The 26,005-nt window shown below is 45.7% G+C and overlaps 1 protein-coding gene across 5 annotated transcripts in view; it reads left to right on the top strand.

Annotated features, from left to right (window-relative positions):
• Positions 1-26,005, top strand: part of msk (importin-7 msk) — a 340,833-nt gene that overhangs the window by 79,329 nt on the left and 235,499 nt on the right. For all 5 annotated transcript variants that reach the window (XM_075886387.1, XM_075886384.1, XM_075886385.1 and 2 more), the window contains exon 5: positions 8,750-8,923. In XM_075886387.1, coding sequence (XP_075742502.1) covers positions 8,750-8,923 — 174 coding nt within the window. The remainder of the gene's footprint in view (positions 1-8,749; positions 8,924-26,005) is intronic.

Raw genomic sequence — 26,005 nt, 5'->3', positions numbered from 1 at the left:
GATTCGCTGCTCCAGGTACACGCGGTGTGTCGTATTCCGGACTGGTGGCAGCTGGCAGCACAGTTTCGCCGCCTCAAGTATCTATGCACTGGGCACTTGCAGCAGAAAAGCGTAATTTTGATTCTCGTAAAAGCCGCATAACGTGTTCCCTCTCTCCAAACTTGCGCACTGTTTTCGGCAGCGTCGCCAGCATCACACACAGCAACAAAATAAAGTGCACAGAACTTGTGGCAAATAAAAAAAGAAGGGAAACCAGTAGAAAATACAGCGCAAAGCAAAAAGCGGCTTTTTAGCAGACGTCTGTCGAGGTGGACGAAGCAGAGAGCTACAGCGAGAGCAAGATGAGCGTGCCGGCCCCCACTTCCAACACAGCAGTCAATGGCGGGCGCGCGAAAGTGCGCGAGATATGAGTGAGCTCCTCAAGCCAATCAGCGCTCTGTATTGTATCTTGTGGAAACGCTGATAGCATCTCAACTGTGCCATTGAGTCCATTTTGAAAGGCCGCAGACGAGAGAGGAAGAATTGACGATCAATACAAGAGCAAGATGGCGCAGGATGGCCGCATGGTCTCTGGATGGTGCTCATGCAAAATTTGGTTTGATTTTGACTTTTGGGTGTGTTTTGGGCACTGCGGCGGCCTTGAATATGGCATTTTTTTGGTACTTTGGTGTTAAATTAGACACTGATATATACAGAATAGGTAGTTAATGTGGCATACGACCCAACAACATGGTTTTTCAGAAACATACTTTTTTTTTTGCGATACAGTTAAACTTCCTCATAACGAAGCTCCACATAACGAATTTCTGGATATAACGAAGTTTTTCTATTCTCCGCCGTCACTCCATAGAAGCACATGTATTTGCAACCTCTATGTAACAAAGCAACTGCAGAAGACAATTTTGATATAACGAATTTTCCACATGGACAATCTTGAAATTTCGCTCCGCATTTTGGCATTTTGGTACGAGCATGCATCTTCCGCCACTGCCCCACCGCCGCCAAAGCGCGAAGTGGTGGCGGCGGGACGCGTCCACGTGCGGCGGGCCTGCACTTTACGAGCCGACGTTGCCCCTTTTCTCGCGGCTGCGGTTGCATGCACAAGTGTGCCCCCCCCCCCCCCCACTCCAAACCAAAATAATAAAAAAACTACTTTTGTGCGTTGGCAGTGCCACGCTTTTAGTTAGCATCACCAGTGTTGCCATCGCTGAACGTCAGACATCCGCTAAAAAGAAATGAGAAATCCGCCAGATTCCGCTAGATTCTAAAACATATCCGCTAAATTTCCCGCTATGGCCTATTTTATTCAAAAAACACTGCAATTTCGTATGATATATACCTTTATCATTCTCAAAAGCTCCCCAAAACTTCGACAGCTGAAATAACATATTGCCGCGAATAATCGTTCAAGGAGTCTAACTAGAACACTTGAGGCTTCAGTGCTGCGGTCGTCGTCATTGGTGAACCTCATCATAGATGAGGCTAAAAGTTATAAATGTTCACACTGATAAAAAAAAAAAAAAACTCACAGGTCAACGAAAAACACATTGAGGTCTTCGTCGCCGCTGTTGTCGTCTGACACCATCTCCACAGGACCGCTGGTACTTGTTGAGGGACCAGACAGGTGACTTGGTTGCACATACGTTGCAGATGTCCCGATTGCACTAACAACTGCCGCGGGAAGTTCGTAATCAAAACAACTTTTCTGGTGTCGCTTCAGCCCCGCTCTTCCCGCTCTTACGACGAGGATGGCATTTGTTGTTTCAGGCTTCAGCTTGTTCCTCAGCTTGGATTTTACTATGTTGAGCTGACTAAATGTCCTCTCTACTTTGGCATTTGAATACGGCAGCACGAGCATCGACATGGCAAATCCGGCCAGCTCGGTGAACGGGTTTTCGCCGCAGGCGTCCTTATAGGAGTGAACTTCACACCAGAACGACTGCGTGGACGATATTTGCTTCCAGTCCAGGAGGGTGATTTTGCCCCACTGGTTTTGAATTTTTTCGATCGTTTCAGGGGGCACTGCCATTGCTTCCAGCAGAGGAATCAATGGCTCCTTCACGACGCACAAAGCGTTTTCGACCGATAAGAGTGATGTTTTCTGGAGAACTGTGATGTTGTCGGGAAGTCGCTGTCTGATTTGATCTACTAGCGTGGTAATAAACCTTATGCAGCTTTCTCGCATCACAGCTTCATCTGCGACAGAGAACTCGTCGGTCTTCTGAGCTTTCATGTTGTCAACGTACGTCTCAAACAGGTAGCCCAGATATGGCTTGGGATTCAAGTGGTCCTCAAGTCTGCACGTCAAAACGTCAATCTGCTCTGTCGGAATTACGACTTTTTCAACCAAGCTTGAAAGCAAAGTCATGAGGTCTTTCAGCAGCTTTGTTTGATCCGCATTTTTCGCCTCGAATGTTTTGTTAACCTTCTGAACATCCGTCAGAATCGGTCTCAAAAAAAGCAAGTACCCCAGATTGATCTGGTTTTCGTACATACCATACAGCACCTCTGCCGCATAGCACTTTTCAGTGCGCCTTGCAATCTCGAAGTGCGCCTTCAATTCGGTCCACTGGTCTACGATCCTCGATACGGCTATTTCGAGGGATAGCCATCGTGTCCTGCACGCTTGCACAATCTTCAGTGGTTCATCGCCGTCATTCATCAGACCGTAGAGCTTTTTGTACGCCATTTGCCGGGCAGGGGATCTTGCGAACCAGTTGTACGTTTCGCTTATTAGGTATTCTAAGATTCTCAGCAATGCTTCCGCCGTAGCAGCCGACGTGGCTAGCTGCAAAGAGTGGCAGACGCAGCGTATCAGTACGAGGTGGGGAGCCTCAGCTTTCAACTTCCGATGAACGCCATTATTGATACCCGTCATAACGCTAGCGTTGTCTGTCCCTACCCCTATCATCCTTTCCAGTTTAAGACAGTACTCCTTCAGAGTGGATTTCACGGCCGCCACAACTCCATCTGCCGTGCACACTTCCAAGGTGCACAAGTTAAGGAATGTGGTCATGATCCTTGACTTGGTGACACTGTGATAGATGATAGAAATGGCAAGGAATTTTGTGACACTGATGTCGGTCGACTCATCTATGATCAAGCTGTAATAGCTGTCGCCAATGTCCTGTGCCCGATCCGCCTTGAAGTGTGGGCCAAGAACGTTCTTAATCACGGAAGCGCACTTGGAGCGGCGCATTTGATACGCTCTTGCAGCTTCGCTGCCAGGAAACGACTTTTTATAGAGTTGGCACAAGTGATCGGCAGTCATAATTGAAGAATGTTCGGCGATAAATAGAGCAGTTCTGTCCTCAGCGGCATTCCCTGATTGGACTTGCCTTTTTGTAGTGAAGCCCAGTTGCTTCTGGATCGAAGAACTGCCAGCCAGTTCCCTATGCTTCTTGGTGTTCGCATGAGCTTTCAGGTCCGAATATCTGCTGCCTAGTTGACAGCCGCAGTGCTTGCACGCCGCAACTTGTTTTCTATCAGCAGAAGCTTTGCACTCCAGCCATTTGCTGAGTAAGGGATCCTTTAACCACTCCGTCTTGAACTTCTGCGAATATACCACTTTCGGCATAACTCAAGAGGAAGGGGAGTCAGGTTACACGGAGAATAAACAGAACCGTTTTTCGACACAAAGCAGCCGGACATCTTCCTTTGTTCTCTGCAACTTCGAACGCAAAAAAACAACTGGGTGGCTACTTCGCCAATCGCCTCGCTTCCCACCGGGACTACAGGCGCCCCCTGCCGCTTGCGGTGCAAACAGCGAGCCCGCTCCCTGCACGATAGCGGACTCACTGTTTGCACGGCAAGCGGCAGGGGGCGCGCAGAGTCCACAGATTGGTGCATCGCAGCTCGTCCGTTGTTTATTACTTAGAAAGCGATCGCCGCTTTGAAACCTCACGGATTTGTTTGTCTGAGATAGGCGGAGCAAGTGAACAGGAGCCTCTGAAGTTAAACAATTTCCGCATTTTTAGAGAACACGGGAATGATTTCTTGCAGGGCGATTTTGAATTGGTCCACTGCATGAGGTATCCGACAGAAATCCGCTATGTACAAAAATGGCCCGTCAGAAAATCCGCTAGCCGCTGGACTGATTTTTTTCCCGTCGAAATAAAATAAAATCCGCCAGATTTAGCGGGAAATCCGCTAAATTGGCACCAGTGAGCATCACATTTGTGGGGCCGCGCTGCATATGGAGGGCGCTTTTTCGAATAGTCTCCGCAATAACCGTGTCTGTGTCCGTGTCGTTCGCTCTTCGTTTTCGACGCCGTGCGCACATGCATAGTTACAGTGCGTTCACATGGTGTGTCTTTCGGGGTTTTTGCCGCCGCCGCCTTCATTCATCGTATATGTATAGTATATGTATATGTACCTATATATATGGAAACAAAAAAAAAAAAGCCGCCTGCGCTCGGCGCTCAGCTCGTCACAATGTGCGGACAGACGGACGCTTATCTTTCACGCGTACTTTGCCCCGCGAATGCGGAGGGCGAGAGGGGGTTAGATGCTTGTGCACACGCGCTTATCTTTCAGTGGGGAGAATTGCGCGCCTTCGACTTTGACCGGAACGATTGCGTTCGCTCTTTTCACACAGTCCTTTCGCATTGAAACCGCACTAATACTCGCCAAGATAGCAAGCGCGCCAGCGATCGCGACCGCCCTTAATATCCAAGTTCATTATTGCTACTCAAGCAATTCCCCCTCCCCCCTCCTCCTCACGTTGTTTCATGCTCGTTTAAGACAGGTGGTTTACTTTCTGTTTGAGCATTCGATGGCAATTCTAACACACGGGAGATCTTGTGCGCTTTCCAGGCGATGGGGATGGGACGACGACAATGGCGGTGACAGCAAGAACCCGCCGAGAGTGTCCGTATAATTTCTATCACAATAATAACGCAGTTTTTTACTGTAAAATGAGTGTTTGGGGTTAGCTCTGCCTTCAGTTACCCGTTTGTTTAATGTGCGTGTTTTTTTCTTCCGAATTTTCGTACCGAACCTGCATATGACAAAAGCCTCTTTATAAAATATTTTTTCGGGAATTCATCAATTTTGTTATATCCAGGTTTAACTGTATTTTGGTTTTCAAGGGCTGCATGCCCCCTTAAGAATACAAAATATACATCATAGCAATATTTATCACATCAATATAGAGTAAAAAAAAGATCAGAGGACATCCTGAAAAGAGCATTAGGACTAAGCAAATTGGCACCGACAGCCAAGTGTATGCAACGGAGGTCACTTTTCCCAGCATGCCCCTCGGCACTGTTAGTGTAGAGTGAGCAAGGTACTTCGTATTTTGCTGTAAATTTACCACAGTTTTTAGTCACGTTTATGTAGAGCTTGCAATACCTTTCACATGTCCAAATTTGATCCTGATGTCACGAGAAGCTCGTGCGACATTTCATTCCTTAAGTCGATTTTAGTAAGAAGCACAACAAAAAGCACTCGCTCCACTTTTGCGTTAGATTTAGAGAAAAAAAAAAGTGTCATTGCCTTGCCTGCAAGGTCTTGCATAGGATTAGCACCTGATGCTATATTTCGATCTAGAATTTTATTACAGGCATGTCGGCACTCGCATCTTCAACTTGACGAAAGTGCCGTACTTGCTCCTGAATACGACCTCAGAGCAACCAAATACGTCTCTTTGGCAAGGTTTTCGAAGTGTTTATCGTATTCAGCTCCATAACAGCTGGTGCCTTGGGCAGTCTGCAGCAACATCTCACTGGAAAAACAAGACCGGCTCGGCTCTCTGCATCCAAATGTTTTTTTATTGCGTCTGTGTTAACAGGTCACGCAAACAATAGCTTAAATGCATTCATGCCAGAAACACAAGCTGTGCATGGTGTGTGCACACAGTGATTTAAAATGGGACCTGTCATTTCTAAACAAATAAAATTGAACAGTGACATCAGTATCGGCACTGAAAATAATTAACCAGAATAAAAAATGACTGCAAAAACAGCAAGATGCGTGCGCTTCGCTCAAGGCTTCTATGAGCTGCGGGAAGCCACTTTTCGCGAGCGTTCATCTTGGGTGGCGCCATCTATACAGCTCTGAGCATTAGCGCGTAAGGCGGATAGTGGCTTGAAAGCCTGAACGCCCCTGCCAGCTACTTTACAGTGCGGCCTAACCTATATGAGTTTCATCAATAATGTGAGAAACCGTCGTGGTTAGGACGCTTTTTGAGCGCACGCAATTGCTTCTGGTATACTGAGTAAAAACAAACTATTACATGAAGGGTGCCGCAGCCGGCAGTGTGAATGAACACTTGATACTTTTTAGTAGTTGGGCTCGGTTTTAGCGAATATTAGCTGTGGATGGCAATGCCAGAACAATAGCCAAAAAAGTAGTGAAGTAGTCAATGTTATTTTTTGTCGCCGTGGCCTTTTATAAGTAACCAATCTGGCGTAAAATAGCGAAACCTGGCACCCCTGGATATTTTGACCTTTCCTAGAACGGCTGCTGAAACTGAAAATATCTTTTTAAAAAATTGTTTTCTTTTTTTCATTTTTGCTCTTGAAAGGTGTGTTGCGGCCTTAATGTGCCAAAAACAAGCATTTATCAAGCGATGTACTAGCGGCCACGCCTGGTGTAGTGGCGGTGAACTTGGGAATGGCAGCAAGATGTGCGTGTATGGCTGCCACTTCGTACCGTTTGAGCCACACCGCGCTGCCGAGCAGATATCTGCAGATGACTGTGGTAAGGTTGTCGGCAATGAACCCCGCTGTGGTGGTCTAGTGGCTAAGGGACTCGGCTGCCGACCCGGAAGTCATGTGATCAAACCAGCTGCATTTTCAATGGAGGCGAAAATGCTGTAGGCTCGTGTGCTCAGACTTGGGGGCACCTTAAAGGGCCAGTAAACAGCCCCGAGGTCCAAAAATCTTAAAAAAGAGATATATGTACAGTTTTTTTTTTTTTTTTGCGAATATGCTGCCGCAAGAATTTTGCAAATAAGTTCAATATAAAGGAACTTACAGGGGTTAGAACATCGGTCTAAGCTGGTTTCAAATTTTCGCGCGGTCTCCGCCCCTTTCTCGCTTCTGTAAGGGGGAAAACGTAGCCCATTGTCGTGACTCCGCCCACTTCGGCAACATGCACTACGTCAGCGATTGGAGTTATCGGTGAACTCGATCAGTTGCAGTGCACTTCCGCTTGCTGCGAAGCGTGGTTGTTTGTTTACCGTTTGCCGCACCAGCCGCGGGTCAACTGTGTAAGTGTCAGGTACGAAGTGTCGACCACAAACGATCAGGTCGTCAACGTAGGTCGCTGGATGGCCGATTCGCTTTCGCCATGCAGCACGCAGAGCCCCATCGTGAGGCACCCAGTGCCGATGCTTCTCCGCTGCCCAGTCGCTCGATTTGCAGCCATCGACAGAGCAACACTTTTTATCCCTGTTGCTGATGTCATGGGCGAAAGTACGTTTGTACGTGCGCACAGGTGCCGTAGTTGAGGGAGGAGTGTACATGTGCATGCGACAACTGCGAGGCTGGTTCTTTCACCGCAGTGCCAAGAAACAAGGGGCAGTTTCGTAGCTGTGGGTGGGAACAGGAACTGACGTTGACTTCACGACTGTTTTTTCATTTTTCACACCTGATTTAGACCAATAGGCGAGCTGCTTCGACAAGCTGCGTGCTACGTTACGTCGCCGATCGCAGAGTTCACGTCACTGCGTGTGCAAGGGGATCGGTCAGGCATAGGAAAGATGGGCGAGAATTGTTTTTTGAAATGGAGGTTTTGCACGGCGTGCAGCGCTGTAATATACAGAAAATGTGATCGCTGCGTTCTAATCTACGAATTGCGAAGCTTGTAGGGGGGGTGTCAAATACAAGTCAAAGCCTGTTTACTGGCCCTTTAAAGAACCTCAAGTGGTCAAAATATCCAAAGCCCTCCACTACGGCGTCTTTCATAATCATATGGGGGTTTGGCGACGTTAAACCCCACATATCAATCAAGGTTGCCGGCATTGAGTCAAAAAGGCTCGTTAATCGCCAGCCGCCACCTTGCCTTCGCTCTTTTCTTATGTTTATTCGTAAAAGCCCTGTGAAGTTAAAATCAATTATTGACTGGTCTCTGCTGTTACCAAACAAAATTGACTGAATACATTTTGTGGCACATTATAGTGTCCATGCAGTGAAGTTTTATGTGACGAAAACTTAATGCTTTTTGCTATGCCTTTTTGTGTTTGAACGCCTTGTTTGGTTTATCTTCAGCAGTTGTAGATGCAGAAAGTGGTCTTAGAAAAGTTGGCCATGCGAAAGCGGACAGAAAGTCTTTATGGAGCCTCTTATTTCATTTTTTTTACTTCACTGCCATTCTGCTAGTGAAAAAACGTCAGAAAAGTTATAAACCTTGCTTGCAGTGTCTAAAGTGTACTGTCTGAAATGTGCGTGTAGTGCTTGCCGCTGTCTACGATGTCTGCGTCGTGAGCACTGTGATCGCAAGTAAGTTACAGCGGGGCACGATTGAGTGTCTCTCACGTGCTTTATAAAGGCTGTGTTAAATTTTTTCATCTCTTCTTATGACCCAATCATTTACCGCGACTGTGTCTTGGAGTGTTCGTTGTAGAAGGGGCAGGCTTTTATAAATATTCTTGATAAGGGGACACAGTTTTAATGGGTAGCATAGAAAAATTGTGAGCACACCATAACTGATAGATTGTTCTATCTGGGATGTGTACCTGGCATTAAGGTGCCTAACTTTCAAGCCTTCATGAAGGGCCATGTGCTTGTGCTCTTGATGCATGCAGATATGGCAGCCCTGGATCGGTGAGCAAGGAGTATGTGGAGTTTGCCGACTTTTTCCTCAAGGCCTACACCGAAGGAATCCTCCAGGTGGTGCTTCGCGTGTTGGACCAGCACAGACAGAAGGTCTACATCTCTCCCAGAGTGCTCCAGCATGCGCTCAACTACCTACGTCATGGGTGAGCGTTTGCTTTGTTGTCATTTATGTTTGACGCGAGATTTTGTGTGTAGTTTATATATTACGACGCGTCGATTTGATATAATTCCCTATTTTTGTGCCGAGCTGAGCCAAAAGTATAAAATTTGTCTAAATTGCACCATGGTGCGCCAAAATGCCTCACCAGCCTCAAAATTTTCCTATTTGTTGTAACCTTAGTGAGAAATGAAAGCCATCTTGCCTTTCTGCAGTTTAGGCATCATTAACCCATACAATTTAGGTGTGCTGACGGGATGACTAGAATATACCCACAGTTAGATTCTAGCCACGCTGCCACAGTGTAGAATATATATATTATTTTTGTGAAGGATACTCGTGCAACTCGATCAACCAGGTGAAGGAACAGTGCCATGCACCTCTCGATCCACTGACAGTAGCGGATATCTATCGGCCGGACAACTCGGCTTCAAGGCAAAAATATGTTTTTATACTCACAAAAGACAATGAATACGTGAGAAAAATGCTAGTCAGCAAATGCGGCTATGTTAAATATTAATGCTGAAAGCGTACGCCACATTTTTCGTTGGCAAACGAACTCGATGTGCTGCAAATGCCGGCGTTGCCGCTGACATGCCACACAACACATCTTTCTGTCTTCAGGGAATAAAGGTAAGGTTAAGGGCTTGTTTTACTTTGTTAGAAACAATATTAATTTTTTTTTATTTAGTACATACTGACAATCATAAATGGTCCAAGCAGGAAGGGCACATCACATACAAAAAAAAAAAAAACAGGAATAACATGCATCATACATAATGCAATTCACTCTACTTAATTCACAATGAATGGGGATCACATAATTTGTTCCAATCAGACACTGTCTGTGGAAAGAAAGAATACATAAATACATCAGTTCTCGCGAAATATGGGGTAAGCAAATTGGGATGGTGATGTCGGGTCTGCCTAGTTGATAGGAAAGATAGATACGGTGATGGATCAATGGCGAGTTTATTGTTAAGTAGCAAGAAAAGGAAATCAAGCCGTTGTTTGAGTCTGCGCGAAGCAAGTGGCTGAATGTCATTTGAAGTCATTAGTGCAGAAGGTGAATCAGATGGTAAGTATTTGTTGTATATAAAACGAACTGCTTTCCTTTGAACCCGCTCAATTTTATCAATATTAAACTTAGTGTAAGGATCCCATACTGTGCTGGCGTATTCTAATTTAGGTCTTACAAAATAAAAATAACTAAGAAGCTTTACATTTGGAGGGCAGTTACGCAGTTTATGTCTTAAAAACCCGAGTTTTCGGAGGGCAGCTGAACATATGTTGTTTATGTGGACGTTCCAGGATAAATTGTTAGTTATGGTCAAGCCCAATTATTTATAGCTAGTGACCTCTCTCAGGGATGACAGCCCTAGTTTGTAGATATAGTCTAGCGGATTTTTTTGACGTGTCAGACGCATACAGACACTTTTGTCTACGTTAAGGGTCATTCCCCATTCATTACACCACTGATCTATATTGGAAAGATTTGTGTTAAGCTCGTTTTGATCATTAACAGAGTAAATATCACGAAACAAAACACAATCATCGGCAAATAATCTAATTTGTACAGTAGGTGTTATGACATTGACAATATTGTTGATATAAATGAGAAAAAGCAATGGCCCAGTACACTTCTCTGGGGCACACCTGATGAGACATGAAGAGATGGTGAACGGTGGTCATTAAGGGGGGGCGCGGCAAGTAAAGTGCCGATTTTGGTCAAAATATGCGATTTTCTGATTTATTTTTTTTCGTAATCTTCAGACCTTCAACTTCCTTGTTCTAAAATATTACAGCGAAACGTGCGCTACAAATCCCGCAAATAGTGTTTTTGCCGAGGCTAGTCGCCGAAAAGTGCGAAAAAAAAGCCCCTGAAACGGTGTTGTTCACGCCGCACAAACGCGCCAAGTTGTTGACCGTGGGCCGCCATTTTGGTAGCTTTGGAAAGAGGAGAAAGCCGGCTTCCCGATGGTCGCGGTCTCGTATTTCGCCGAGTGAAAATAAAAGCGCGAGGAGCAAGTAAAAAAACGAAAACGAAGAACGGCAATTGGCTGCGCGGGTCACGTGGTAGCAGGCGCGACCTCTTACTGGTCAAAGCTGCGCCGCGCACCTTGGCAACCTTGGAAGCGCGAGCGCATCTGCGGCCGCCGTGTCGAGAATCATCCGGCGTGCGCTTCGTTTTTTGCCAGTTTGCTGTTTTTGTGATAGTTCGCGTGCTTTTTTTACCAAGCTTTGTTTACATCGGTGGTCTCTTCTGAGTGCTTGCTCATACTGCGGTGCTATGTTGCCGCAAAAAAAGTTCCGGAGCGTCCACAAGTACGGCAAGCGTCGGAAAGCTTGGAACAAAGGGCAGACGACTGCGGCTGCCGTCCCAGTCGCAGTTCCGGACGGAGCATGCTCTTCAAGCGTCACGGAGCCTCTACTCAGAACCTTCGCTGATTGTTGTGAGGCCGAGAGTGTGGAAGGTGCCACATCGTCGTATGTCAGACCGCCGGATGCCGTCGACCGTGATGGACGCTCTCGCGAACCCGATTGCGGTGGCACCGCGTCGGCAGCCGTTGCAACTCCGGGCGTGCGCGCGTCGAACATTCTATCGCGAGTTTCGGCCCAGATTCCGAGCAGTGAAGAAATCGCGCAGCGGGCGCAGACAAGGCGGGATGTTTTGGATGCCGTAGCATCGAAGTCCGCTTCAAAGCGGAAGCTCGAGCTTCTGAACGAAGGCTGCGACGAAAATGACGGCGGTAAGGACTCCACATTCTTCATTGTAAATAAGAATATGCTGAACGGTCTGCTTTCGTCAGTAAAGTGCAACAAGTGCGACGAAGGGTCGATACGCCTCGAGACTACGCACTGCCTTGGACTCGCGGCGAGGATGGAACTTTTTTGTGACAATTGTGGCAGAGTGAACAGTGCGTGGTCGTCCCCGAGGTGCTCCGGGCAACAAAAAACGAACCCCTTTGAGGCAAACGTGCGTGCTTTGAGGGCTGTGCAGTCAGTTGGCAGAAAACAATCTGCCATAAATGACATTTTTTCTGCGATGGACATTTCGCATCGAGCACTGCACCACAAGTCCTACCAGAGACTGCAAAGGAAGTACAGCCACCCTGCCACCACATCAGCTGCCACCCGCATTGAAGCAGAAAGTGCACAGAAGGTGCATGACATTTACAAGGACCTAGGAGGAGTGCCAGGCAACATTGACGTCATTTACGACGGCACGTGGATGACGAGGGGGCACAGAAGTTATATTGGCGTGGGCTGTGTAATCGAGCTGTACACAGGCTTGGTCTTGGACCACTGTGTCCTGTCCAACTACTGCCAAGGCTGTGCTGTTGGCCCCAAGCCTGGTGACGACAACTATGAGGAGTGGCTTGAGAAACACAAGCCACAGTGCCAAAAGAACACCGATGCTAATGCAGGCCAAATGGAAGTAGAAGCAGCTAGGATCATGTTTGAAAGATCGTTTACCAAGTACAAGCTTCGATACATCAATGTGCTCTGCGACGGTGACAGCCGTACGTACCTTGCCCTCACGCAAGACAAGGTGTATGGCTACATGGTGATTAAGAAACAGGAGTGTGTGAACCATGTGAAAAAAAGAATGGGCACTTCCTTGCGCAACCTTCTTGATGAGCACAAATCCAAAGGCCGAGGACTGAGCATGGGTGGCAAAGGCCGGCTGACGCAGGGCCTGATAAAGAAGTTGACGAATTATTATGGCTGGGCCATTAAGAGCCACCCCAACGATGTTCCTGGCATGGAGAGGGCCATCATGGCCACTTATTACCATGTAACATCCACAGACCAGGATCCACACCACAACCTGTGCCCAAGTGGGACTGACTCCTGGTGCCCGCACAATCAGGCATTGGCCAAGGGAGAGCCGCTGCCGCCTCACAAACATAAACTGCCCCCTCACGTGCGAGTGGCACTGCTGCCAATCTACAAGCGCCTCTCGAACAAAGAGCTCCTTGAAAGGTGTGCGCAGGGAAAAACCCAGAACGCTGTGGAGAGTATGAACAGCCTCATTTGGTCACTCCAGTCCAAGAGTCAGTTCGCCTCCCTTCGAAGTGTGGAAAGTGCAGTTGCAGATGCAGTCTGCCGTTTCAATGGTGGATGCAAGAGTGCGCTGCAAGAGATCACTGCTCAACTGGGCTTCAATCCAGGAGACTGCTCTTTGCGGCGAGCAGCCGAAAAGGATGCCAAAAGGGTAAAGAGGGCTCAAAAGGCGCATTGTTCCACGACAAAGAAGCGCAAAACTGGGTTGCGCTCTACAGAGGCCAAGGCCACAGCATTTCAGGATTACTGCCCAGGAGGATTCTGAGTGTTTTAGTCATGTTGTGAACTTCCAAACAAGAGTGAACTTTCAAAGTCAGTTTTCTCAACTCTTGATTTTCGCCTATGTGCCTTCGCTAGAACATCCGTCATTTTCTAACAAAGACTGATAGAGTCGTTCCGTTTTTTGCACTAGGCTCAGGAGGCCTTTAGCAGTGCAATAAAGCTTTATCTCTCTTCTTACTCATCATTTAAAATTTTTAGAACACATTTTATAATTACTGCGATGTGTGCGCAAAACAACATTCATGTTTTGGAAATTTTATTTATGGTTACAAGAACTAGAAAAATCAACTAATAGCTTCTTTGCACAAGTTGATGCTTTGGGAACATAATAATATGAAAAAATAATTTCATTTAGCAATAATTATCTCTTTAAGTGTGAAGAGCATTAATTAGTATAATTATGCTTGTAACTCAAAAAGTACAAGAGGTATTTGAAAACGGTTTTCATATTTGGAATCCTCACAATCATCCACATACACACACCAAATTTCATCACAAACAGTACATTAATAAAAAAATTAGTTTTACTTGCCACGTCCCCCCTTAATGGCAACAAACTGTGACCGGTTAGTAAGATATTCGGCAATCCAGTTTACGAGAATGTCTGGAAGGCCAATCCGCTTAAGTTTTTGAATCAGTTTATCGTGAGGTACTCTGTCAAATGCTTTACTGAAATCTAAGAAAATTATGTCAGTTTGCCTATTGTTATCAAGATTTAGTGCAAATGAGTGGATTACTGTAACCAATTGCGTTGCTGTTGAATATCCCTTTCTAAACCCGTGTTGAAATTGTGTCAAAATAGAATGTTGGTCCAAAAAGTTTACTGTTTGGGTGGCAATAATATGTTCAATCAATTTACAGCAGGATGACGTTAGAGATATAGGACGATAACTTTGAGGAGAAAGACGGTTCCCTTTTTTCAATACGGGACTAATGCGAGCGGCCTTCCAGTCACCTGGTTGCTTTGATGACAACAATGAAACATAAAAAATTTTATACAGGAATTTTACGACATGTTCAGCATACCTTTTTAGAAACATATTTGGCAGATCATCTGGTCCACATGATGTTTTGGACTTAAGGTTTGAAAGCATCGTGAATACGCCAGAGTAAGACACAAAAGATGCTTCAGATGGATCGAAAACTTTACCACTTGGTACGTATGTACTAGAACCAGAAAACACACTTTGAAAATACGCATTAAAATGCTCAGCCACCGCTTTCTGGTCAGTAACAATCACGCCCTCAATTGCTATTTCTGTCACGGGTTTCTTTTTGTCGGCAATATAATTCCAGAATTTACTTGGGTCATTTTTTATGAAATCGAGCAGCAGTGTCATAAAGTAGCGATCTTCAGAGGAGCGTACGGCCCGTGCAAGGCTGACTTTGAGGGTTGAAAGAGCATTAGTCTGCGCTTGCTTTTTCCATAATGGCTTTATTTTTCGCTTTAAAATAAATGATATCGCACGTAATCCAAGGGGTTTGTTTGTGAACATTCTTACGTTTATTCGGAATAAAGTTGTCTATGCAATGGTGACACATTGCTTTAAATCAGTTCCACATTGTTCCGACATCTTCAGCATCAAATACAGCAAAACACGATTCCATGTAGTCTATCACAGATACGTCATCTGCACGTGAGTAATCTTTGAAACAACGAACCGATGATTTTTTATCGCTCGTGCATCTGGTAAGGGGAACGGATACACTAACCAAGTTGTGATCAGACAGGCCCTGTTCCACGGAAACAGTGTGCTGCTCTAGTTCACAGCTTATAAATACCAAATCAAGAATGGAAATACTGGACCCATGCACACGAGTTGGCTCTTTCACAACTTGCATCAGGTTATGAGTAAGCATGACGTCGAACAAAGCCTTCGTTTTTTTTTTGTTCAAGGGCCCCGTCGTAAAGCGTTCCCAGTCAACAGAAGGTAGGTTAAAATCACCAGTTAATAAAATTTTGGTTGCGAAACTGGGACATATGTTCACGTAATTTTGCCATGCATTCAAACGTAGCCTCAGGGGGTCTGTATACGGCATATAAAATAAAACTATGGCTCCAACAGGACAGTCTGATGCATACACACTCTAGTTCATCGACACTCTCGATAATTGTAGCCTGTATTGTGTCTTTCACAAGGATGGCTATTCCACCACCCGTTGTAGCTCTGTCTTTCCTAAACACTTTGTACAAGGGTGGAAATACGTCATCGTCAGCTATTTCAGGGCGCAACGATGTCTCAGACACAATCGCTACATGAGGGTCATGAGGTAAGGCAATTTCCATGAGTTCAGTCTTGTTGCTTACGCTTCGGACATTCACATTAACCAATCGGAGAGAGTTTTGTTCTGAGCGCTTTACGCGAATATTGGAACGTTTACTTTTTGTTGACACAATCCACGAAGAAATCGTTGAATGTCCTCTTAGGTCTTGATAAGTGACTGGGCATATCGTCTGGTTATCGGACGATTGCTGCTTCCGTCGTTTTTTTTTTCAAGCGGTATTCTTTCTCCCTTTTCACTGTCCCAGACGTATGCTCGGTTATTTATGTACAGCTTGTCAAAGGCCAAGTTTACTCTTTCGTTATTATCTCGGTTTGCTTTGGCACTTGTCCAAAGCTTTTTTCTAACGTCTCATATTCTTGGGGAAAAGTCTTCACCGATAGCCAATGTTGTGTTTTTAAGTTTAGATCCTTTCTTTAGTATTTTAGCTTTGTCTCGCCAATCAAGCAACTTAAAAATTACAGGCCTAACTTTGCCGGCTTCTGGTCTACCTATGCGATGGATGCGCTCTATGTTGACAGGTTCTAGCTCCATGATGTCACCTAAAATGCCTTTGTTGACGGCGTTTTCAAGAGTTTCGTTGTTTTCATTTACCGTCTCAGGAAGACCGTAAACAATTAAATTGGATCGCCGACTATGATTTTCTAGGTGCTCAATTTTTGTTTCCAGAACAGTAATTGTTTGTGTCAAAGTCGATAACTGGTTCTGACAGGCATTTACCTTTCTTTCGAGCCCAGATAAAGTATCTAGCTTCTTCTCAATCTCTGACAGTCGCTTCTTCTTAATTTCTTTAACATCGACCGCAATAGCTTCCAGCATTTTAACAATTTGCTCCAGGTCAAGGCCCGGGTTCATCTCAATATCGCCACAGAGTAACAATAACTTCCCAAGTACAATTTCAGCGTGGCACAACAAACAGCACAATCATGGGCACGGCAGCACCAGCAAAAATAGATCGTCAGAGCGGACACATTTCCCATATTGTTTTCTCACCTGGAGAAGAAACACGAATGAATTACGGACGGTCCTCATGCTGGTACAGCCGCCGCGCCCAATGGTCGAGATGACGGCTGGACGTGAACTTATAGTTGAGTTGCATGGTGCTGCCGCCTGCCAGTCATCCACGGCACAGGCAGTCGCTTGGCCACGACGCAGGCTGTCCCAGGGCGTTGATACTCGCAGATCAGGCACGCGCCAGATAGGAGCATCGCAGGCATGCGCAGATGTCGTTTCGCAGCTCCCTGAGCACCCGGCACGAACTGGCGGCAGAAGGTTGATGATCTGGAGAAGAAACACGAATGGATTTCGGACGGTCCTCATGCTGGTACAGCCACCGCGCCCAATTAATGAGAACTGGCTGGCAAACATGCAAAGGAAAGTATAGAAGATATTATTAGAATTGGAATTTAAACACGAAGAAAACAAAGTTGATGAACGATAACTTGCCGTGAGCAGGAACCGAACCTGCCGCCTTCTAATTATGTGTTTGATGTTTTACCAGCTTGAGCTACCATGGCGGCTATCCCCCCATCTACGCATGATCAGAAGACAAAGGAAAAAAAGTTTTGTCATTGGGACAACACTTTTCAGGCACTCTAACCATTGCGCCACGATCACGTACTTTGTAGGCTTTACAGATACGCCTTTTGTATCTACCACTGTTCTCTCGTGGCGTCCTTGGCAAGTTCCAGTAATGCATCACAACCGTGCCGTTTGGTGGAGAACGCCTTCACACTCCTCGAGGTGGCAATCTTACCCCAATCGTTGCCATTGCTCATCACATCATTCATGTGAAAAATAGCTCTGCGACGCCCGCTGAGTATGGGCATTCTCCATTCTCGCCCAGTGAATAATTGCAGCCAGCCAAAGGGAAGACTCAACGCGGGTTCCGTTTCCCCCCGGTTGGGACGTGGTGTTCAATAACTTTTAACATGCAGTGTGTGGGCCGACCTTATTCTAAGTTCGGCGTAAAATCAGTCATGCTCTTCTGGCTGTCACATCGATTTCTCTAGTTCCGCTTTCGCCGTTAGCTTCTACAGCCACCACAAGCATCTGCACCAAGAAGGTTGGTTTAATCATTAATGATGTACATCAGTCATCGGAGTGGAGGTGTATGAATAAGTGGCAACAAGGATGCATCCATATTAAGGTATACTATATTATCAATGTACAGTAAACAGGAAATTAATTCTGCGAGGCCACGTCATGCTTTCATGTTTTACCGATTCCTATGATAAAGGGATCAACGATGTTTTTTTTTTTAAGATTCGAAATTTTGTATGGTTCGGGGGGGGGGGGGGGGGGGGTTCAGTTTTCTTTTCAGAAATTTTTTGTCCAACCCCTGTTCCCCTGCCACTTACTCAACTTTTTTTTTTTTTTTTTTTGTCGCTTCATACTGACATGATTTAGAAAGTAAGCGCTGCTGCTATCGCAATATCATTGCTAAGCACTTTTACAATGTATAAAGTCTGCATATGGAAAAACGTGCCGCGGTGTTTCTTAAGGCTTAGCATTCTGTAAGATATTAGGCAGGAATCTCGGCCGCGAGTATTTTAGGCTGGCTCGGCGACGGGATTAATGCTCAAGCGATGGTCATATATTGTACCCGCCGGAACAAATCTTGCCAGAGTCAATCACTACGATAATTTTCAATGGGGAGAGGTTCCTTTTAATGGGAATAGCCAGACACAGTTCCAAGGTCTCATAGGCCACGTTCAAGCATATTACAGCGTGAGTCTTCGTATGTGTGCTAAGATATACTCAAACAAAGAATAACATTTATGTTTAACCTTCACACGTTCTGCTATTATCCAAGCACACACACACGCACACACACACGTGCACGCACACGACAGAATATTCGGTTTACACACCAAACTCTGCTTGTATGCCAGTGTACAATATATTTATGGATATCTTTATTATGCCCAAATGTCTAAGGCACTCCGAAGTGTTGTCTAGTGACGAAGTTGCAACACAGGCAAACATGCAGGCTAATCACAGCCTTAGAAAGGCCTACTAAAATACTCATCGTGTAACTTAGGCACGTAAGTAAAAAGGCGATGGTCATAAATCTAAAGCAGCCTACTAAGAAATGCAGTGTGGGCAGCGGTAGTGAGCACAAGTTTTATTGTTCGGCACTGTGGCAAACAGTGCAAGAATAAGAAACATAAAGCTGAAAAAATATACAACAAATTATATATATATATTCGCTTCATCAGTTTGTTTCTTTACATTGACATGACTAGAAGGGCACACAGAGCAACAAGTGACACAACACACGACAAGAAGGGCACAGAATGGAGAAACATGGGCGGGCGTGTTATCTTGTAAAATTATGAGCAATATACATATTAACTATAATTTTTCACCAGAAATGAAAGAAACTTTGTGCAAGCAATGTCTCACGCCGCAAACAGACACATTACATAGCGGAATACTGTTGATTATCTTTTTCATTTGACACAAAGAGTATCCTGCGCATTGCATGTCCCATTATATGCCCCATATGTTAACTAAAATTTGCTAGAGTTGTCACATGCAAATTTTTTGTTGTTGCATTGTCGTCCACATTTTTCGTATCGGCTAACCACGTCTGCAAGTGAAAGGTGCCACTGAATAGCAAGGAGTAGGCAACGCGAGAGAACGAAATCACTCTACCATGCTGTCAGATTTTCAGCAATATGTCTTATACAGTTGAAGTTGCTTCCTTACAGCTAGACAAAAAGTAGCGCATACTGACTTTACCAAAACCGTCTTTTTTACTACCTGCCAGGGTCGTCCAGTGGCTATAATGCTCTATTGCTGACCTGCAGGTAGCAGGATCTAATCCCTGTCGTATTTTCTATGTAGGTGAAAATGCTTGAGGCCCATGCACTTTGATTTAGGTGCATGTTAAAAAAGCAGTGGTAAAATTTCCGGAACACCCCACTATGGCGTCTCTTGCAGTCATATCGTGGTTTTTGCATGTTCATCATCATCATTAGCCTGACTATGTTCACTGCAGGACAAAGGCCTCTCCTATGTTCCACTAGTCAGCTCAGTCCTGTGCTTCCTGCTGCCACTTTATACCCGCAAACTTCTTAATCTCGTCTTCCCACCCAACTTCCTGTCTCCTCCTTACCCGCTTGCCTTCTCTGGGAATTCAGCAAGTTTCTTTTAATGACCAGCGGTTATCCTGCCAATGCGCTTCATTCCTGGCCCATGTCCATCTCCTTTTCTTGATTTCAACTATGATATCCTTAACCACGGTTTGGTCCCTGATCCACTCTGCTCTCTTCTTGTCTCTTAGGGTTACACTTGTCATTTCCCTTTCCATCGCTCGCTGCGTCGTCCTCAATTTAAGCTGAACCCTCTTTGTAAGTCTCCAGGTTTCTGTTCCATAGCTAAATACCGGCAAGATGCAGCTGTTATATACCTTCCTCTTGAGGGTAGTGGCAATCTGCCCGTCATGATTTGAGAGTGCTTGCCAAATGTGCTCCACCCCATTCTTATACTACTAGTTACTTCAATCTCGTGGCTTGGCTCCCCAGTTATATCCTGTCCTAAGTAGACATAGTCTTTTACAACTTCAAGTGCACTATTATCTATCTCGAAGCGCTGTTCTCTTCCGAGGTTGTTGTACATTACTTTCGTTTCTGAAGATTCATTTTAAGACTTACTTTTCTGCTCTTCTTGTCTATCTCCGTAATCATGAGTTGCAATTCGTCCCCTGAGTTACTCAGCAATGCAATGTCATCGGCGAAGTGCAGGTTACTAAGTTCCCATTCTAGGCCTCTGAAAACTACCTGTAAGCAGGCGGTAAATAGCATTGGGGAGATTGTATCCCTTTGCCTCATACCCTTCTGGATTGGTATTTTGTCGCTTTCTTTATGGAGCACTATGGTGGCAGTTGATCTCCTGTAGACTTCCTCCAGGATGTTTATATATGCTTCTTCGATGCCCTGATTCCGCAGGGTCTGCGTGACTGCTGATATTTCTACTGAGTCAAACGCCTTCTCGTAATCTATGAAAGTTATGTATAGTGGTTGGCTATATTCTGAGCATTTCTCTATTACCTTATTGATAGTATGAATGTGGTCGATTCTTGAGTATACCCTGTCCGAAATCGTGTTTGTCTCTTTGGTTGATTTAATTCTGTTGTCTTAATTCTGCTAGCAATTGCCTTTGTAAATAGCTTGTATACTACGGAGAGCAAGTTGATAGGCCTGTAATTCTTCAAGTCCTTGTCATCTCCTTGTGTATTAGGATGATGTTAGCATTGTTCCAAGATTCTGGTACTCTTCCCGTCACGAGACACCTCGTAGACAGGGTCGCTAGTTTTTCTAACACAATCTGTCCTCCATCTTTCATCAGATCTGATCCTCACCAGCAGCTTTGCCTCTTTGCATGCTCTCCAAGGCTTTTATAACTTCTTCTATCATTACTGTTGGGGTGTCATGTGGGTTACTGCTAGTTCTTATATTAGGGTCGTGGTTGTCCCGGCTACTGTACAGATCTCTGAAAAACTGCTCCGCTAATTAATACTATTCGTACCCATATTGGTAGTAACTTAAAGCGCTTATTGAACTGGTCTATTAAATAGTCAGAAAAGACCAGAAATACTAAAAGCCTCAAGTGCTCTTCCATGCCAGCCACTGGCACGTTACTTCGATGAAGCTGCCTATCTGTGTCAAACGGCATTCTTATTTTCGCCAGTTGTCAAGTGTGCACTGGGAGCAGGGTCGCTTTTCCGGAAATAGTCATCAAGCGTTATACCGTACGGCGTTTCCGCGCCAATATCGAGTCTCGTAGAACGGCGCTGATCGACCCAGGACACGAACTACCAAGCAATATGTGTCGGCAGTGTATTTCAAGGGGGTGACTTGGCATTGCTAGGAAACGACAAGCTAAGCAATATTTGGGCAGTGACCCTGAATGCGAGAAACAAAAACTTTAGCAACGATAAATCTCGGCTGGTAAAGTTCCGCCTTAAACACTAGCGCTCGTTTCTCTCCTGGCAGAAAGATTCGCGGGTGTACATTTCCTCTGCTACCCTTCAGGTGCCGGTAAGGTCGCATTCTTCCAGTATCTTGCTCTTTGTGCGAGATGTCTCTCGTTTGTTATGCCCATACAGAATGCTGGTAGTTTCTGTCGCGTTGTGATGAAATACCGCAAACATTAATGAATGCGAAGGAGGTGATGGCAGTAGTGAAATTCCAGCGACTCGCATGAGAATGCCTGAAACAGACAACCAACAGTGTGGGGTCTCAAATTTGCGAGCGAGGCTTCCGCCACGCTCTTGGAGTGAAATGAACACAGCAGACACGGTCGGTACAAACCAAACAATACACATACATTTAACTAATTTAGACGACAATATCGTCCGCCGAATTGATACATCAATCATTACAACAACCTAAGTCATTTGTACATAATATTATCATACACTCCATGACAAACACAATAACACGACAAACATACAATAACATGACAAACACAATGGCACACCCAAGGCGCCGTCGCCAACGCTTGACTTACCACGAGGGCCCCCGACGCGCGGACCCGCGATGCCAAGCCCCGAGGACCCACGCTAGAGACAACTGTTCGCGGCAACCGCCACGCGCAGATGAGACTCGCTTAACTCTTGCCCGCCACTAAGGCTTGCTGTCCGCCAGGGGTCAACACCAGTTGTGATTACCACTGTCACAACCATGATGATGATGACAGTGGTAATCAACGCCTCCTACCACCCGGTAGGTGCAATCCGAAATGCGGCTTTTGGGTGAGACACGTGGGCCACATGGCGCAAACAACTTTACAGGGGGTGTCAGCACCTTCACATTCCCACAACCTCAAATCAAACCATATCCCGAAAACAAAAAGATAAGCTACACAAGCTTTAACAAGAAAATGACATCACATGTCTATAATGTCCTTGCACCACTACACTGCCGCCGGTCGACACTGCTGCACTGTCTGGCTCGACTTCACCTCAGTACCGCCCCGCAACATCGACCTTGCCGTCGGCGCGACGAACCGTCGCTAGCGCCGTCACGTCTTCCAGTTGCGACCAGCACTCACGAGGGCGCCGGGCTGCAGGCAGTTGCGCAGGTCTCAGGCGTTTCCATCGCCTGACCTCACGACTGCATTCCTGGCCAGCAGCGCTGACGATGTGCACAAGACAGCCGGCCGTGGGTGACATCCCTCCCACTGAATACATCAACTACAACAACAAAAAAAAAACTCGAAAGAAACGATAGAGCAGGGCCTAGGGAAGGGAGTTTCGAGCTTTTCGGCCACGTGGTACGATGGTCAGTACTGCTAGCTAATACATTGGCGGCGGCCAAGACGCCCATCAAAATAAAACAAAAATCACTTTTCCTAACTCGTGCATCGCAAGATAAACAAAAAAAAAGTGAGGGAAGCAGAGCGCAACACCTCAACAGCACGATCCACCTAGTTGCGCCACGTGCGACAGGCGGCTGCGCAGAGCCTTAGGCCTAATGAGTCGCTCGGCAACAACCGGCATCCACCCAGCACTCAGCCTAGGCGCAGAAGAGGCAGCGCGAGGAGACGTCCACTCTGTGAGGTGGCCCTATCGCTCGCCACGTACGAGCCCGTTGGTTGCCGACGTTACTGAGAACGGCTGTGTTTTGCAGCCTCATCAGTTAGAGGACAGCAAGTAAAAAGCAGAAGTGAAGCTACAAGAGATATCAATCTTTGTAGTGACGGAACGGAAGTGCAGCCTTATCGCTAAACACGCCGATGCCGCGGTTCCCCCCCCCCCCCCCCCCCCCGCTTGACGAAAGGACCTTGAACTGCGCGACGGGTCGTCAGAGTGGAGTACGCCGCACGTCGATGAACAACAGAAAGTCAATCGGTTCGCACTGAACATGCTCGCCGCCCCCGCAATTGAGGCTACTGCCAATATGTGGACTGCTTTTATCTACGTGTTCGCAAGGTTGCCGCGATCTCCGCTCGAAAATGCGACAGTCTTACGTGAAAAGGAAACTAACACCTCGGCACTCGCGTAGCCTCGAAATTGATGAGCGAGGGAGCAACTTTGGTTCGCGACATTTGCGGGTAACTAATTCTGGACAAGCCGGAAAACATCGCCGTGTTATTCGACGGATCGTGCATGACGCACGCACATTTGTTGCACATCGCCGTCAGTACAGTCACCGAACTGATAAGCGGCCTCGCGGTAGACGAGCACACGGCGACAACTTGCTACAGGACTAGAAGAAACGACACGCTCTTGCAGACAATCAGTCCTATTACATTCCCGGTGCATATTAACTGACTAAAAGTATGTGTGCCATGATATTTTTCTCTGGCAACGGCAAAATAAAGTTTTAACAGCATTATTCTCAAAGCACAGATTCTGACCACTTTCTTTTGCTTGTTCGGTAAAAGTGGACCTAGGACAGCTAAGCTGTAATTGTCTGCACAATGTAGCTAAATGTGCACGTAAAACAAGGCTGAGAGCCATTTTTTAATAGGCAGCTTCTGTTTTTATTTTATTATAAAAAAAATTGTTTGTGTTTACATGCAATAAACTTTATTGTGCTATAATGAGAAGTACTCGTTCAATTTTCGATCAGCTTGCAGCGTTGCACTCCTTAGGCTTTCTAGCATTCATTTATATGTCAATGGCTATGTAATTCTAAGTACATACATTTTTACCGTTAAAATTGTTATAATTCTTTGTTTTCTTCATTTTCTCAAAATGGCAATTTTATACACCCTGCATGAAAATTACTGCAATATATCGGAAACTATTACAGACAGCAGAATATTTTTTTTTGCAGCATGAAGCTATATGTTTGGTGCACACATCATAGGAGGCAGATTTTGATTTTTCTGGATGCAAGTTTTTTAAACTAGTCTTTTGTGTGACCATACAATGGCCACATTCAGAGCTGTGAAGTTTAGTGTACTGTAAAGTAAGAAATAATGACCCAATCGAAAAAGGGATTTCTGTGTTGTGTATGTCTTATGCTTTCTACTGTCAATCCCTATGTCATTTATAAATTTTTGACTGGTGGTTATTTTTCTATTGCGGTAAGAACAATAGAAATTGTTATCTTGATTATTTAATTAACGAATGAAGCTACAGAAAAAATAACTACATTTTTAGAATCGGGAGGACAAACTAAGTAAGCATGCCAACTTTTGTCACATTTGTTTCAAAAATAAATGAGAGAGCACTAAGACCCATGTCCCCCCTTAACTAATTTAGACGACAATATCGTCCGCCGAATCGATACATCAATCGTTACAACAACCTAGGACATCTATACACAATATTATCATACACTCCATGACAAACACAATAACACGACAAACATACAATAACATGACAAACACAATACCACACCCAAGGTGGCGTCGCCAACGCTTGACTTACCACGAGGGCACCAACGCGCGGGCCCGCGGTGCCACGCTTCGAGGGCCCACGCTAGAGACAACCGTTCGCCGCAACCGCCAGGCGCAGAAAAGACCCGCGTAACTCTCGCCCCACACCAAGGCTTGCTTTCCGCCTGGGGTCACCACCAGCCCCGCCGCGGTGGTCTAGTGGCTAAGGTACTCGGCTGCTGACCCGCAGGTCGCGGGTTCGATTCCCGGCTGCGGCGGCTGCATTTCCGATGGAGGCGGAAATGTTGTAGGCCCGTGTACTCAGATTTGGGTGCACGTTAAAGAACCCCAGGTGGTCAAAATTTCCGGAGCCCTCCACTACGGCGTCTCTCATAATCAAATGGTGGTTTTGGGACGTTAAACCCCACAAATCAATCAATGGGGTCACCACCAGCGCTACCACTGTCACAACCATGATGATGATGATTGTGGTAATCAACGCCACCTAAAGACCTGGTAGTTGTAACCTGAAATGCCGCTTTATGGTGAGACGCGTGGGCCACACGGCGCAAACAACTTTACAGGGGGTGTCAGCACCCCCACAACAGGCATGGACGGTGCACAGTAGAGCGTAAGTAAACTCGTGATGCTTGTGCTGTCTGTTCTCGTCGAAGTTCATGCATTCTGAGAAATGGATTATAGCGTACTATGCTCTGAGCGAATCCGGAGTTGATTCCTTTATCACTGGTGAGCCGGTCAATGAAGATTTTGTGTGGTTGGAGGCTGCTCCTGTTCACGCTGGTGTAAGTACTGGAAACATGAATGCACGTACTATGCTGCGCAGTGAAATATTCTGTACAGTTCTGAATCTGTTCAGGTAAAGAGAAAAGTCGGCTGCACGCTTGCAAACAACAAAAGACACCTTGCCGCAATGGTATCGTTTTAGGGAGCTGAGTGAAGAGAGCTGAGAAAAAAAAAAAAAAAGAGAACATACTGTGTTTTTTGCGCACATTTGGTGACACGGGTCTTAAAAGGCCGAAAGTTGCGAAAAAGTTGACTTTTGAAGTTGACATTTTCGGAATCTGCAACTATATTT

This window comes from Rhipicephalus microplus, chromosome 2 (assembly GCF_043290135.1).
Source record: "Rhipicephalus microplus isolate Deutch F79 chromosome 2, USDA_Rmic, whole genome shotgun sequence".
In the NCBI taxonomy this organism is placed as follows: Eukaryota; Metazoa; Arthropoda; class Arachnida; order Ixodida; family Ixodidae; genus Rhipicephalus; species Rhipicephalus microplus.
The sequence above is the reverse complement of the archived record's forward strand: the minus strand, read 5'-3'. Positions and strand labels throughout refer to the sequence as shown.